The sequence below is a fragment of the Aspergillus karnatakaensis genome (assembly GCF_047715665.1).
Source record: "Aspergillus karnatakaensis strain CBS 102800 unplaced genomic scaffold BJY04scaffold_5, whole genome shotgun sequence".
In the NCBI taxonomy this organism is placed as follows: domain Eukaryota; kingdom Fungi; phylum Ascomycota; class Eurotiomycetes; order Eurotiales; family Aspergillaceae; genus Aspergillus; species Aspergillus karnatakaensis.
Genome location: NW_027395717.1, coordinates 749550 through 763511, shown reverse-complemented (window position 1 = coordinate 763511; position 13962 = coordinate 749550). Strand labels below are relative to the sequence as shown.

Below are 13962 nucleotides of genomic sequence, written 5' to 3'. Positions count from 1 at the left end.
TCAACAAACGCAGTACGTGCACATCCATTTACTATCTATTTCTGGAATATTTTGCATAACTACAAATGGCAACACTCCATACATCAAGGAGCCTGTATACTTTGTCTCTGCCCTAGCTCATCAGACATCAAGCTTACCAGTATAGCTACAGAGGTAGTATAACTGCTAGAAATAAGTGATAAATAAAATAATTAAGCCAGCACATAGAACATTGCCCTCTGACTTGTATGGATTTTTTAACCAGTTAAGGACAGGAAACTTATAATACTTATATAGAGAGAGGGCTAAAACCAACTTACCCAAGGTCCGCTCGATCTATGGCGCAATATCAACACCAAACTACGGAGTAGTGGTGTAGACCTCGTATGCTCGGCCCGCTCGGCTTTTGCATTAAAGCGGGTATACTAATGCTGACAAATCCATACAATGTCTTGCAGACATCTACGGAGTATATATCCTCAACTCTACCTACATCTGTCAATTATTACCAGTAACCCACTTGAACACATTCAAAATGACAAACTTCATCATCCAAATCACCTCCGACGCCGTCTGCCCGGTTTGTCCCTCCCCTCTACCAAAAGCCCCCTCCAGCTCCATCAACCACATCCAAAACTAAATCATTCAGTGGTGCTACGTCGGCTACCGCCGCCTCACAACCGCCATAACCACCCACGCCACCAAATTCCCCACAGACACATTCACAATCACCTGGGCGCCCTTCTACCTAAACGCCTCGTCCCCGCCCTACCCGGGCGTCAACAAACAAGCATTCTACAAAGAGAAGTTCGGGCCCAGTCGGACCGACGCAATTCTCTCCCGCCTCGCCGCCGTCGGTGAAAGCGAGGGGATCAAGTTCTCCTTCGGGGGCAATCTCGGCAGGACCCGAGATGCGCACCGGGTTATCTGGCTTGCGGGGAAGAAGGAGAAGGAACTGAGGGAGGCTGGGAAGGAGAAGGACAACGGGGTTGAGGCGGGGAAGATTGGAGGGATTCAGAGTCGGGTTGTGGAGAGGCTTTTTGCGGCGTACTTTGAGCAGGAGAAGAATATTACGGATCCGGCGGTGCTTGTTGAGGCGGCTGTTGAGGGGGGATTGCAGAGGGGGGAGGTGGAGGGGTTGCTGAATGATAAGACGGCTGATCTTGGTGGGAAGGAAGTTGATGCTGAGGCCGAGGGGGCGAGGAGGCAGTTTGTTAGTGGGGTGCCGTACTTCTTGGTGCAGGGACAGTATGCGATTGAGGGGGCGGATGAGCCGGAGACCTTTTTGGAGGTGTTTCGGAAGATCAAGGGGAACTGATTTTGAACTCTAATAAAGTATATTGAGCTATCTGATATTACCTGACATAGAGACAGACAGACAGTGATGTGTTGAGCTGGTCCATAAAAAGCCATACAAACACGTAGCCGATGAAACAACTGCAGACGCCGGTGGCATGCGAACATCTAAAAATACAAGAACACGAAAAAACGCTGACGAGACAAGGTTCGAACAAGCCATCCAGCGCCTGAAAAGACAGACGAAGCCATAGGACAGAATACAGGACAGAAAGCAGTAAGAATCAAACATTCGCCCCAGTCATAGCGTGTCGTGATCAAACAAATGTCTCAAGATAGAATGGAAGAGTAGAGATATGCTCTCTTTGTCTAAAGCTGATAGCTCTAATGGTGCGTGGTGGCTTGCTGCAGCTGGAAGTCCGGAATGTGGTCGAACCAGTCGCTCTCCGGGTTGTAACGGTACGCCTTGAACTCGACGCCGTAGGGTTTGGGCTCGAGCATGTACAGCATGCCCAAAGGTGCGTCAAGGTCAGCGACTTCGTCGCGCTTGAGGCCGCGGAAGTAGGCGAGAAGAACGCGTGCGACAGAGCGATGAGTGACGAGGAGCACGTGGTCGGTCATTCGCTCCATCTCGATAATAACCGCACGCAGTCTGTTGATGACATCGAGATATCCCTCGCCACCAGGGCCGGGGTAGCGGTAATAAAGCTTGTTTTTCTTGCGCGTAGAGTACTCGTCGGGGAACTTCTCGCGAATCTCCTCATAGGTTAAGCCTTCCATCTCGCCGGCGTAGAGCTCGTCCAGCATCTTCATCTGCTTGACGTCGTACTCGTCTTCGTTGAAATGCTCCACCGTCTGCACAGTGCGCTGCATCATAGAACTCCAAACGCAGAAATTGCGAGGCCGGTCTCGGGGAATGTACGAGGGATTTGGGGGCGTGCTGTCACCGGCACGAGGTGGCATCAGCGACATCATGTCCTTCTGACTTTGATACACCTCCCATTGATTTCGTTGGTAGTTGATGAACCGAGTGAGCGCCTTGGCATAGCGACGGCCGTTCTCGGTGAGTTCAGAGTCACCGCCGATACGACCAGCCTCGTTGTCTTTACTCTCGCCATGGCGGGTGATCCAGATTTGACGAGGCGAGAGGTTGAAGTTGAGCAGGTAGTAAACCACTTGCGAAGAGAGGAAACCGTGTGTTTGGTGGGAAACAATCTTGCGTCCGACATCGATCATGCGGACGTACGGCATGTTAAGTGACTCTTCGTATTCACCAAGCGGGAAGTACGACTTTTCGTATAGAGCGACACGCTTCTTAAAATCTTCAAGAGCTTTGACAGGGTCCTGGTCACGGTAGTCCGGTCCGGACAGCTTCAAGCGCATGTTGGCTTCCAGAAGCACGGGGTCCTCGCAGCTGCTTTCGAGGAACAAGACGCCGAGTTCCGGTCCAGCACGCTTGCGAATGTGGTCCACGATAGCTTTGCGGCGCTCTAGGGTACTGTTGGTCGCATCGAGGATACCCACGCTGCCACCTTCCTCGAGAATGTAATCCAACAGTTCGTCCAACGTCTCGAGAGCGACCTGCTCTCTCAACTTCAAGGCCTTTGCGTTCTTCGGGTCGAAGAAGGCTGCAGACTGGTCCATCGGCTCTGGTGACGCTTCGGTAATCTGCTGCTGCACGTCAGGGGCGGCCTCACTTGCGGGGATGACGGTAGGGCCATTCGAAATGGAGACCGCGTCCTGCTCCTTTCCGTTGACGAGAATCTTGGTCGGAACAGCAGGAGGTGGAAGAGCATTGAGCTCTGGGGGCGACTGGTCCTGGGGCGCGGCAACAGACTCGTGGTTGGGAGCAATCATCCCACCGACACTAACGCTGAGACGACGCACCGAATCAACGAGTTCCTGTTGCACCGAGCTGTTTCTGTGGGGTGCGGCTGGCGACTTGCCTGCGGCCACGCGACGACGCTCGCCGACGTTGAAGATCTCGGTGTCATGTTGAAGCCAGTTTAGATATCGCGCAAGTTTCTTGGTGACATAGCTTTTACCACGCGCGGGCAAGCCGACCATAACAATGACCAGCTTCGAGCCAAGGTCGCGTTGAGCGATACGTCCATCAGGCGAGACTTTGGACTTGGTCAGACCCGGGATGTCGAGAGTGGTAGCACGAACACGGCTGGGAGTGGAAGCCTGGCTAGCAGTAGCGAGACTATACCTCAATTAGCATGATTTGCGATCAATGCCATAATGATGATCAAGCAAGGAGGCGCAATAAGGTAGATATAAGGTGTACACTAGTGGTCCACAAGGTCGCAAAAACGCCGACAGGATCATCTAGACCACACCAAGCATTTCCGACAGAAAAGCAAAACTACAGGCAAGAACAAAACCGACCAACGAGAAGGTAATATGAGAAATCATCACTTACAACTGTGGGGACGAAGGTGCGGTAGAAACCGGAGTGTCTGTTAGGGCGAAGCCGACACCATCCTTGGATGTTCTGCGGGCTTCGGAATGCAAGCCATTCCCTAGCGCTCTTCCGGCGACAGTTTTCGGAGGAGGCATTAGAGTTGCATCTTTCTCGGTCTTCGGCTTGCCGTTTGTCGTTCCGTTCATTCTACCCGACTGTCGAGTGCGAGAATGGTCGGGGGAGGAGGCACATGTCATGATTGCTGATCGCGCAATGTCAGTGTGTTGGGCCATGTCCCGCGCGTGTGGCGCAGGGATTTTGCAGCCAATATGTAGTGTTGTACTGAGGGTCGGCGATTCACGAGGAAAAGAAAAAGGGACCCCGACAGAGGGCGAGAAAATCGGGGGATTTTATCGCCGGGGCAAAGTCAGAGGCCTTGCACGCACCAATAGAGCCGTTGAATGAAGGGGAAGCAAGACTGGCAGGGGGTGAGGGAGAAGAGGGGAGAGCCTGTCGGTGGTTGGCGGATGAGTCAACCAGAACGTCACGGAGCTCGCTCTGAATGCTGTATTACTAGCAGTATCTCCGAACTGGTCTCTGGCGCACCTGGCGACGAGCAACGATGCGATAGGCCCGGTGTCGAAAACGTGAGATTGCAGGGTATCACTCTATAAGATCAAAAGGTCATTGAAGATCGCTTTCAGTGTAGTGTGGGAGGCGGCGGGGTGGCCGGCTTTATTAGAGGGTCGCCTATGATGTCAAGTCAAAGCAATGGTGATGCGCCCGGGAACGATGGAGCTGCTTAAGTATCCCAGATCCACCCCCCAGACTATCCATTTTCTGATATTTATTTGCTTGACACAGCTTCAAGGATATTCTAGGTTCTACTATGTATGGTAGATCACAACAAAAAGGAAAAAGGCTTGGCGATGGCCCCTGATGGCCGCACGCCGGACACAGAATGCTTGGCCAAGTAAGGGTGCTGGCGAGAAGCTGACCCTCTGCCCACCGTCCAGCTCTGCCAAGGTCATACTATGGAGTACAGAGTACAATTGATTCCTCACACGTTATCCTCATGTGGCTTTGCTATTTCGGTCGCTTTGTACGGAGCAGAGTCCGCATCCCTATCTTCCTCATTGGCCCACGTCTGCTTCTACATGCTGATCCGGCCAACAACATATCAGAACATCCGGAACTCTGCCGCCTGGTTGAGGCGTAAGAGGCAAAGCAAGCGCGCTTAACACTCGAGGCTCGGATCCCGCTGCTTGGGTACGGCTATGATGAGGCGCTGCCGTTCGAGTCGCTGCGTGTTACACACGTCCTCTGTCCGCTGGTGGTTTCACTTGCATCAGGATACCTTCTCGCTTCTTGGCATCAAGCCCGTGGACGGTCTCATGACCTCCGTATTAATGTCATCACCGCCCGCCCTCGATTGATTAAGTATCATCGCTGTTGGCGTGAGCGCGACCATAACATCGCATGCTGCGGAATTCTTGGCGCTTGGCAGTTACGCAGTCGCGCTGGGAGATAGACGTTGGGCGTTTAGATAAATCCACCGTAGCTCTCACTCGTCGCATCGGATTGTCAACGAGTCAAGCCGGGTCAGATCTACCTGTCCAGCCTCACAGTCAACGCAATCAGCGTGGCGTAAGCGGCGATACTCAACGCCGTCAAGATTACCACCGCATTTCCGCTTGTCCTAAATTTATGCCTCCGCACCCCATCCTCTCCCACCTCGGAGAAAAACTGCCGGTTTCCTTGTGCCCGTCGAAAAAGACCGATGATTAGGACTCCCGTGCCGTAGACGGCGAATAATGCCCCGGTGCTGTAGAACTCCGGTGTAAATATCTTGAGAACCACAAGTGCGAAAGAGAACTGTGATAGTGCTGTTCGGATGTAGGCGCCTTCGAAGGTCCGCTGGGCTGCTCGGACTTCCACGATTTCGTCGTTCGTCAATGATACCGTGCGTGCACGGTGCATCCGTAGGCGATAGCGGTCTGCTGCACGGCGCTGGGACATGTTAGAGGTCTAATCAAGAAACATGTGGTGTGGTACAGCGTGGTACGAGGGACGCGGGTTGCTGTGTCGGGGATCTACCCACCTCGAACATGGCTATGGTTAGCTAATTGTTGGGCTTGAGATGAGGCTCGTGCAATAAGGAGTTGCCGACAACGGAGTCGACAATTGTTCTGTGGTCTGTGGTATCACCATAATCGGTGAAGGCGAAGTTGCCGCTCGAAAGGGAATCACAGACGTTGGCGCAGACTGTCACCTGCGCGAGACCTCACGTGGATGGGAACATCGTCAGTCTTGGCACGTGGAACAAAGTAGGCTAGCCTCTTTTGGGATCTATACTTTTACCTTCAGAGCTTGATAAGTCGCATTAAATGATTGGTATAGTATGTACAATAATTGAGCATGAATAATGCTTGTTCGATGTTTGGTAGGCTCTATTGCGCCTGGTGCATTGCTCCCTGAGCCACCTCAAACAATATATATATATGTCACAAAGAGTGGAATATTTGCTTGTTCAATGATTAGCTCTGGATACTATCTCGCGTAGAATTTCAAGAATTGAGCTCGCAAATCTAATGTTGACTATTACCCTGAAAGCTCCGGTCTCGATATGCGGCAATCCTCAGAATAGCAGATTTCCATGGTCATTATTGATGCAGGTGCAGGTGAGGTCCTGGACTGCCATCACCGGCGGATAAATTAATCCACCAATAGCTGTCGCTGATTGATGCGGCAATGCTGGTTGGCTGTCGGCTATCGAAATTACCCGATTGCAAGCGTTCAATCGCCGCCCCCATGTTTGGTGGGCATTCCCCACATTTTCTCAAGGTCGGAGTTGCCTCCGAGAAAACCGACCTGGTGTTCAAAAGGCTCGGGGGGGAATAGCCCGGCTCCCACCTGCAAGTTGGAGATTTGACTGGACCGACTCCAATTCAATTTCGCTTGGGCCCTTTCTCCTCTCCTTGCAACATTCCACCTTCTCTTGTCTCGATCCGGCGTCAGAACGAACTGGGTTGCGAATATGAGCAAGGTATTTGATGCGGCTGAGGGTAGGTTGACTTGAGGCATTGTGATGAGATGCGCACTCTACTGACCTAGGCAGTCGCGAAACACAACACCAAAGAGAGTTGCTGGGTGATTCTCTACGGAAAAGTGTACGATGTACGAAGTTCTCTTGCATACCCCTCTTGACCGGCGCTAATTAGATACGAATAGGTCACCGACTTCCTCTCAGAGCATCCCGGTGGTTCCAAAATTATCTTGAAGCTCTCCGGCAAGGATGCCACGGAAGAATATGATCCCATCCATCCTCCAGGAATTCTCGAGGAAAACCTCAAACCGGAGGCTTTCCTAGGAACTGTCGATACCGCCACTCTACCACAACCAAAGGCCGATGCTCCTCAAAACCAAGAAGACAAGACGGAAGACGAAGTGCCAATGGGCGCTCTCCTCAACATGGACGATATTGAACAGCTTGCCACTAAGAAGGTTAGCAAGAAGGCGTGGGCGTACTACTACTCCGCTTCGGACGACAAGCTCACGAAACACTTCAACACACAAGTTTATCGGTCAATTGTCTTGCGGCCGCGAGTATTTGTTGACTGCAACAAGTGCGACTTGGACATCTCGGTCCTCGGACACAAGCTTGGGATACCAATTTTTGTTGCTCCCGCAGCTATGGCGCGTCTCGGAAACCCTGCTGGTGAGGCTGGAATCGCAGAAGCCTGCCGTAGCTTTGGTGCCATGCAGATCATCTCCAATAACGCTTCTATGACTCCCGAACAGATTGTCGAAAATGCTGCCCCTGATCAGATCTTCGGGTGGCAATTATACGTCCAAACCGATCGCAAGAAGAGCGAAATCCAGCTAGCGCGCATCAACAGACTCAAGGCCATCAAATTTGTGGTCCTCACACTTGATGCGCCAGTTCCTGGAAAACGCGAAGACGACGAGCGTGGTAATGCTGCTGCCGGTGCTGGCTCAGGGGAGAGCGGTGTTGGGAAGCAGCTCTTCCAGGGAACCGATCCAACGCTTACATGGAGGGACACCTTACCCTGGCTAGCCCAGCACACCGATCTTCCGATTATTCTCAAGGGTCTCCAAACTCACGAGGATGCATACATTGCTTCGCTCCACGGCCCGCAGATCAAGGGTATCATTCTCTCAAATCACGGAGGACGCGCATTGGATACGGCTCCTCCCGCGGTGCACACTCTGCTAGAGATCCGAAAATACTGCCCTGAGGTTTTTGACAAGCTCGAGGTGTGGGTTGATGGTGGTATCCGACGAGGAACCGACATTGTGAAGGCGCTGTGCCTCGGTGCGAAGGCTGTTGGTATTGGACGTCCTGCTCTGTGGGGATTGGGTGCAGGTGGTGTCGAAGGTGTCAAGCGCACCTTGCAGAGTGAGTCCCTTCTCATGCTGAGTTTGTGAACGTGTACTGACTTTGTCTAGTCTTGGCCGATGAGACGGCTACAAGCATGCGGTTACTCGGTGTTGAGCGCGTAGAGCAGCTCGGGCCCCAGCATGTAAGTGTTTCAAGATTGATCTTAGGTATCATCTATACTTACTTCCTCTCAGGTCAACACTCGCCTTGTGGAGCAACAGATCTATGACGGCCCATCAGGACTAGAGTCCTTACGCTCTGTATATCGTGCACGACTATAAACGATATGAAACAATGTACATTGATAGCGTATATAATGCAATATAGTGACCAACCTTTTGGAGACAACTAACGAGAGACCTAACTGGTCTGGTACTTCAGCCCCCAATGGTGGAGCCCGACGGGGTTTAGCAACCTTGGGACGGAGATACCAACCGGAGACCGGCCTGACGTCTCTACCCATCCACCCCCCCTCAAGCTCCGCTCCACAGTTTCCCCAAATCATATAATTTATCTTGAGACCCTTGCAGCTATAGTGTGCACCTTTATACAAACAATCACCAGGCAATTTGCGATTCTTGCTCCCCGCCATGGCTGACATTCCACCGCACGACTCCGCTCAGCTCTCCAAAGAGCGTAAGCGAACCAGAGTACAGCTCTCTTGCACAGCTTGCAGGAGTCGAAAGTATATCGGTCATACACCATACTTGGAAGGCTTCTTACTAACTTGGCCAGACTCAAATGTTGCCGTACACATCCTTGCAATAATTGCATGAAAAGAGGAGAAGCAAATTCATGTACATTCATCGGTCGTGGTCCTCGAGGTCGGACATCGCATGGCCAGCCGAGTCCAACTCACGTACAGGATCGTTTACAGCATCTCGAAAACTTGATTCTGTCGTTTGCACAGAAAAAGAAACAAGATGAGCATCAGGGCCAGGAATCATCGCCTTCTTTACAACCGCCGGCGCAGGATCTGTCGTCTAACCACCAGCCGGCGCAGACGACGCCTTTGGTGACAAGCTCTGAAGGTACCGAGTCTGAGAATGCTGGTTTGTCTCCTGGGCAGTGTGGAAAGTTGGTTGTTACGGACTCTGGGACGAGCTATATTGATAGTGCGCACTGGAAGGCTATTCTTGAGGAGGTTGGAGCTTTCTTAACTTTCAGACGACGTATACTGACCGGATGCTAGATCAGCGAGTTCAAAGAGTCACTCTATGGCAATGATGAATCATCGGATGATGACACAATTGATGAGAATGGCTCTCACGGCGCTGAGCCGACAATTTGGCTTGGACTCACTAAACCAAGCAGTAAAGAGGAGCTGGTTTCGGATATTCCACCAAAGCCAGTGACTGATAGACTAGTGTCGTATTATCTTTTCTCCAAGGAGCCTATGATCAGTAAGTAATTTCAGGCCGTCTATCTTCCAATGCTCATCCAATGTTCTAGCGATCCAGCATGTCCCATCTTTTCAAAGACAAGTACGAGCAAGTATAATTACTCCGATAGTGACAAACTAACAAACCGTAGTATAATCGATTCTGGGCAAACCCACAAGACTTACCCCTGGCATGGATTGCGATGCTTTACTCGATCCTAACGCTGAGCACCTTCTTCCACCAGCGAGTCGGAAACCCAATATATGGTCTTTCCGGGGATTATCAAGATATAATCCTCAGATTTACGAAAAGGAGCGCCCAATGCCTCATTCAATCCAACTACATTGCAGCAGGAAGGTATAAAGTCGAGGCGTTGTTTCTCCATACAATGGGAGAGTTCTACAAGAAACATGACGTGGGAACGAGTGTCCCTTTTCTCCTTAGTATCACAATAAAACTGGCTATGCGGATGGGCTATCACCGAGACCCATCACAGTTCCCAGCTATATCACCCTTCGACGGAGAAATGAGAAGACGCATGTGGACCTTTCTCTGCCAACTCGACGCTCTCCTCTCCTTTGAAATCGGCATGCCTCGGACAATTCAAGACTGGCAATACGACACCGAGCTACCCCGGAACCTTTCAGACGAAGATTTCGACGAGGATACAGTGAATCTTCCCCCGTCTCGACCCACGAATGAAACAACGATTGCGTCATATACCATCGCCAAATCTCCCCTGATGATGACATTTGGCAAGATCTTCGACATGGCAATTAGCCAGCGGCCGATAACATACGAAGAAACACTCGAAGCTGATAGACGGCTGGAAGAGGCACATAGCCTCATTTCTGGACCGTATAAGTACCGGCCAATTTATCGAAATATTGCAGATCCTCCACAGCTGATCTTTCAGCGATTTACCCTCGAGAACCTTTACCAGAAGTCCCGCCTTGTGCTGCACAGGCGATACCTCGGAGAAGCTCACACAAACAGCCGATACGCATACTCAAGAATCGTCTGCATGAATGCCTCAAAAGCAATCCTACGCGTCTACGCAGATCTCTTCCGCGAGATTCAACCTGCAGGGCTGATGTATCGGAACCGGCTATTCCCAAACTCGATTCAATACACGGATTACCTGCTTGCAGCTATGATTCTCTGCATGGAACTATTGTACAGTCATACTGCTGGATCTAAGGCTGCAAGGGACGACGATATAGCTGTTCTCGTAAAGGATAGAGACGACCTGATAGCAACCCTTGAAACATCTCATCAGATCCTTGAAGATTTAAGCAAGCACTCTGCTGATGGCCAGAAGGCACATGCTGCATTAACGGTCATGCTCCAGAGGGTAAAGAGTGGATTACATACTATTTCGCCATGGAAGACAAAAGGGCCGAGTCCAGCTGCGAACAGTCAGGTCTCTGAGCCGAGCTATGGTATGCTCATCCTCTCATTTACCACCCCTTAAAAAATACTATCAGTACTGATCAATACAGCGCAACCACCCCCACCTCCGTACGACGGCTGGTCGAACTTTGCGACGCCGAACTTTGTCGATCCAAAGCTCTCATCGGACATGATACCAAATCAACTATCGGCCATTGATCCGCCGTACCTATCGCTGGATGTGATTGGGGAGATGCTTGATACGCCTGCTAATATTGATTGGGTGAGTAATCGGTGATCAAGTTTCTGGTCCCAGGCTGTACTAACTTCGGTAGCAACTTTTTGATCAAGAGATGCTGAACCGACCGAACCCGGTCCCGAATATCGATGGTTGGTACCAGCAGTGACTTTACCCAGGGTAGCGGATAGGCCGTTGTTTAGAGGTATTTATATAATTATATAGGGCAGCACAATCAAACCTTGTTAATTACATCCTAATAAGAACTTTTACACAAGCAACGAGTAATATCATAACCCCCAAAACTCCAATCACATCTATACCATACCTGGGCTAATTCGAGCCCACAAGGGAGCTCGACTTCATGTGCATAAATCCATAATGCATAACCAGCTAATGCGGTATATGACTAAGCGCATAAAACCAGCAATTCTAGAACCTCACCTCTTGCCGTCTGTATGCTTCCAGACATCCGTAACAGCAACATACCCAATGGACCGATAACCTCTACCTTTACTTCCACCCTCATATCCTATATCGCCCACCATGAGCCGTATGCTCTCGCGTCGCCTTCCCTCTGGAATCCCAAACCCCGCTCTTCGTAGCAAACCATCACAATGCCGCGCTCGAACCTACTATACCACCCTCCAACAGCAACAATCACAACCCACCCGCCTCTCTAAATCATCCCCCCAACCAATCCACACGCAAAAACGAACCTTCCTCTCCTCCCTCCTCGGCAACAACTCCAACTCAAGCCCAAACAACAACGGCAACAACACCCGCACCCTAACCGCAACCCGCACCCTCCCATACCCGCCCGCACCCCTCTTCAAAACAATTTCCTCCGTCGAATCCTACTCGTCTTTCCTCCCATTCCTCACAGCATCGACAGTCACAGCCCGAGACCCGGAAACGGGGTACCCGACGCAGGCATATCTGACCGTAGGATACGGACCACTCAGCGAGACGTTCACATCCAAGGTTGACTGCGACGATAAGAAATGGGTTGTTGAGGCGAGGAGCGGGGAGAAGTTTGTTGATCCCAACGGCTCTCAAAAAGCCGCTGGTGCTGGTGCTGGGTCAGGGTCTGGGCTTGGAGGACTATCGAGTCTCGGCGCGCTTGCGGGCGTGAAGTTCCCCGGGGCGGATGAGGGGATTTTTGAGTTTTTGAGTACAAGGTGGGAGCTTGTTCCTGAGGTGCCAGCGGGTGGGAATGGGAATGGAGGGGCACAGACGACGGTGAAGCTGGAGATCAAGTTTGAATTCAAGAATCCGTTGTATGCGAGTATGATGAGTGCGGTTGAGGGGCAGATGGCGGGAATTATGATTGAGGCGTTTGAGAGGAGGGTTAGGGAGGTGAACCGGTGATGTCTTTCTCTTTGATTTCTGAACAAAGGGGTGAGCGTGTATAGAAATGGGTTGTTTGTGTATGTTGCATGTATGTATAGATATGGGGTTGCTGGGTGGGATGTATGATTAGAGCTGTACAATATCTCTAGACAAAGCATGTGCGGGTGCAGAGCTGGAAATGTAATGAGGATCTATTTTATCTCTACCTGCGATGAATCGCTGTACATTAGATGAGCAAAACCTAGACCGTAGTATATAATACAATTTAGAACAAACAATATCTTGACTCCACCACCGAACAGACTCAGGACTGGGCAGGAAACTGGGTAGGAAACTGGGAATGAGACTGGAAGGCAGAACCACTCGCAGCCCAGCCTCTCCTCGGTGCCGCCGACTTGTAGTTCTCCTGTACAACATCCCAGTTGATACGATCCCACCACCGCTCTAGGAACTCTGCCTTGCCGGCAATACCGTAGTCCATCATCCAGACGTGCTCCCATGTGTTGACGCACAGGATTGGCTGGATATCTAGCGCACCCGGGGCCATCTTGTGGTTCGACGAGTTCACGCCCATGGAGCCGGCGTACTGGTTGCCGAGAGCGGTCTCAGGTGTGTGTGTGGCCATGTCCTGGGCCTGTCGCCGGGCGTGAGCAGCAGGATATGGTGAGCCGGCGTTGTAGGTGCAGAAGATGTGCAGGAGGCCTTCGTGCTCGAGGTTCTTGGCGAGCCAGACGAAGCCGGGGCCGAACATTGCGTTGGCGGTAGCAAGGAAGTCGAGCTTGAGGGATTCAACGGAGGAGCAGCTGTCGCCGATGGTCTTGACAAAGCCTGGTGACATTTCGGTGGGTGCGTTTGACTACAGAGAGATACTGTTAACGTTGCGCAAGCAGAATCCTGGTCCGAGACTTACAAGGCAATTGAAGAAGAAGTGGTTGTTGTGGGCCATGGAAGCGTAATTGAAGACGGACGCCATCTCCGCGCGGCGGGAGTACTTGACCAGCAAATCTCCGGGTGTTAAGTCGGCATCGATAGTGTCTGTCATAACACGCATCAGCATCTGTACGTACATTGCTCACATGTCGGAAGCTATCTTACCCTGCGTCAACAGGTTCAACTTGTCAACGAGGAACCTCTGGTACTGCACCCACGCAAAGTCATATGCCTCCGGAGAGAGAAAGTCGGAGACACCATGCTCTCTGAAGCGTGACTCGTTCACTAATTGAGGGACTTTGTGCAATTGTCGAGTCTGGAAGCGTGGGAGAGCGGCGGAGACGGGCTTCTAAAGTCGCGCCATATCAGCGATGCCGCAGGGCTTTTGGACGGGAAAAAGCTTACCTGAGAGATAGAGGAGACAGCGCGCAGTGAAGCCTGCGGCCGGAGAAGTCGATTGAGCATGATGATAGGTTGTGGAGAGAGAAAGCCGCAAGAAGTTCGTCCAACAGTCCGAATCGCAGCTTTTCCAACCTGCAAAGCCGCAGAATTTCTAGAGCGGAGCCCAATTGGGATTAGCGTG

The 13962-nt window shown here is 51.4% G+C and overlaps 7 protein-coding genes across 7 annotated transcripts; 4 read left to right on the top strand and 3 right to left on the bottom strand.

Moving 5' to 3' along the window:
• Positions 1-514: 514 nt before the first annotated feature.
• Positions 515-1297, top strand: BJY04DRAFT_214178 (DsbA family oxidoreductase; the record flags this gene model as incomplete). The annotated part of the gene is made up of 2 exons (XM_073715143.1): positions 515-559; positions 629-1297. The coding sequence occupies 2 exons, from the start codon at positions 515-517 to the stop codon at positions 1295-1297; spliced, it is 714 nt and encodes a 237-aa protein (XP_073575801.1).
• BJY04DRAFT_179648 (6-phosphofructo-2-kinase PFK26) lies at positions 1293-3723 on the bottom strand. Its single transcript, XM_073709934.1, has one exon. The coding sequence runs from the start codon at positions 3340-3342 to the stop codon at positions 1660-1662; it is 1683 nt and encodes a 560-aa protein (XP_073575800.1). The 5' UTR covers positions 3343-3723; the 3' UTR covers positions 1293-1659.
• A 1383-nt stretch (positions 3724-5106) lies between these two features.
• On the bottom strand, positions 5107-5928 carry BJY04DRAFT_119989 (uncharacterized protein). Its single transcript, XM_073708316.1, has 2 exons — positions 5784-5928; positions 5107-5692 (listed from the first exon to the last, which is right to left on the bottom strand). The coding sequence occupies exons 1-2, from the start codon at positions 5790-5792 to the stop codon at positions 5291-5293; spliced, it is 411 nt and encodes a 136-aa protein (XP_073575799.1). The 5' UTR covers positions 5793-5928; the 3' UTR covers positions 5107-5290.
• Positions 5929-6558: 630 nt separating this feature from the next.
• BJY04DRAFT_179644 (FMN-dependent alpha-hydroxy acid dehydrogenase) lies at positions 6559-8486 on the top strand. Its single transcript, XM_073709933.1, has 5 exons — positions 6559-6747; positions 6801-6859; positions 6914-8102; positions 8153-8226; positions 8279-8486. Exons 1-5 carry the CDS (start codon positions 6720-6722, stop codon positions 8363-8365), a joined length of 1437 nt encoding a protein of 478 aa, XP_073575798.1. The 5' UTR covers positions 6559-6719; the 3' UTR covers positions 8366-8486.
• A 188-nt stretch (positions 8487-8674) lies between these two features.
• On the top strand, positions 8675-11265 carry BJY04DRAFT_205219 (putative C6 transcription factor; the record flags this gene model as incomplete). The annotated part of the gene is made up of 7 exons (XM_073713570.1): positions 8675-8769; positions 8820-9228; positions 9277-9491; positions 9565-9568; positions 9618-10908; positions 10954-11141; positions 11194-11265. The coding sequence occupies 7 exons, from the start codon at positions 8675-8677 to the stop codon at positions 11263-11265; spliced, it is 2274 nt and encodes a 757-aa protein (XP_073575797.1).
• Positions 11266-11574: 309 nt separating this feature from the next.
• On the top strand, positions 11575-12638 carry BJY04DRAFT_179641 (ubiquinone-binding COQ10-like protein). Its single transcript, XM_073709932.1, has one exon. It carries the CDS (start codon positions 11643-11645, stop codon positions 12465-12467), a length of 825 nt encoding a protein of 274 aa, XP_073575796.1. The 5' UTR covers positions 11575-11642; the 3' UTR covers positions 12468-12638.
• Positions 12639-12651: 13 nt separating this feature from the next.
• sod4 (mitochondrial 37S ribosomal protein mS42) lies at positions 12652-13890 on the bottom strand. Its single transcript, XM_073709931.1, has 4 exons — positions 13785-13890; positions 13545-13728; positions 13360-13484; positions 12652-13305 (listed from the first exon to the last, which is right to left on the bottom strand). The coding sequence occupies exons 1-4, from the start codon at positions 13842-13844 to the stop codon at positions 12754-12756; spliced, it is 921 nt and encodes a 306-aa protein (XP_073575795.1). The 5' UTR covers positions 13845-13890; the 3' UTR covers positions 12652-12753.
• Positions 13891-13962: the final 72 nt, after the last annotated feature.

Coding starts and splice junctions, on each gene's coding strand:
- sod4 (XM_073709931.1), bottom strand. CDS start 13,844: ATGCTCAATCGACTTCTCCGGCCGCAGGCTTCACTGCGCGCTGTCTCC. Junction 13,729..13,784: donor CTGTCTCCTCTATCTCTCAG/GTAAGCTTTTTC, acceptor GCGCGACTTTAG/AAGCCCGTCTCCGCCGCTCT. Junction 13,306..13,359: donor ACTTCTTCTTCAATTGCCTT/GTAAGTCTCGGA, acceptor ATCTCTCTGTAG/TCAAACGCACCCACCGAAAT.
- BJY04DRAFT_179644 (XM_073709933.1), top strand. CDS start 6,720: ATGAGCAAGGTATTTGATGCGGCTGAGG. Junction 6,860..6,913: donor TCTACGGAAAAGTGTACGAT/GTACGAAGTTCT, acceptor AGATACGAATAG/GTCACCGACTTCCTCTCAGA. Junction 8,103..8,152: donor TGTCAAGCGCACCTTGCAGA/GTGAGTCCCTTC, acceptor GACTTTGTCTAG/TCTTGGCCGATGAGACGGCT.
- BJY04DRAFT_179648 (XM_073709934.1), bottom strand. CDS start 3,342: ATGGTCGGCTTGCCCGCGCGTGGTAAAAGCTATGTCACCAAGAAACTT.
- BJY04DRAFT_179641 (XM_073709932.1), top strand. CDS start 11,643: ATGAGCCGTATGCTCTCGCGTCGCCTTCCCTCTGGAATCCCAAACCCC.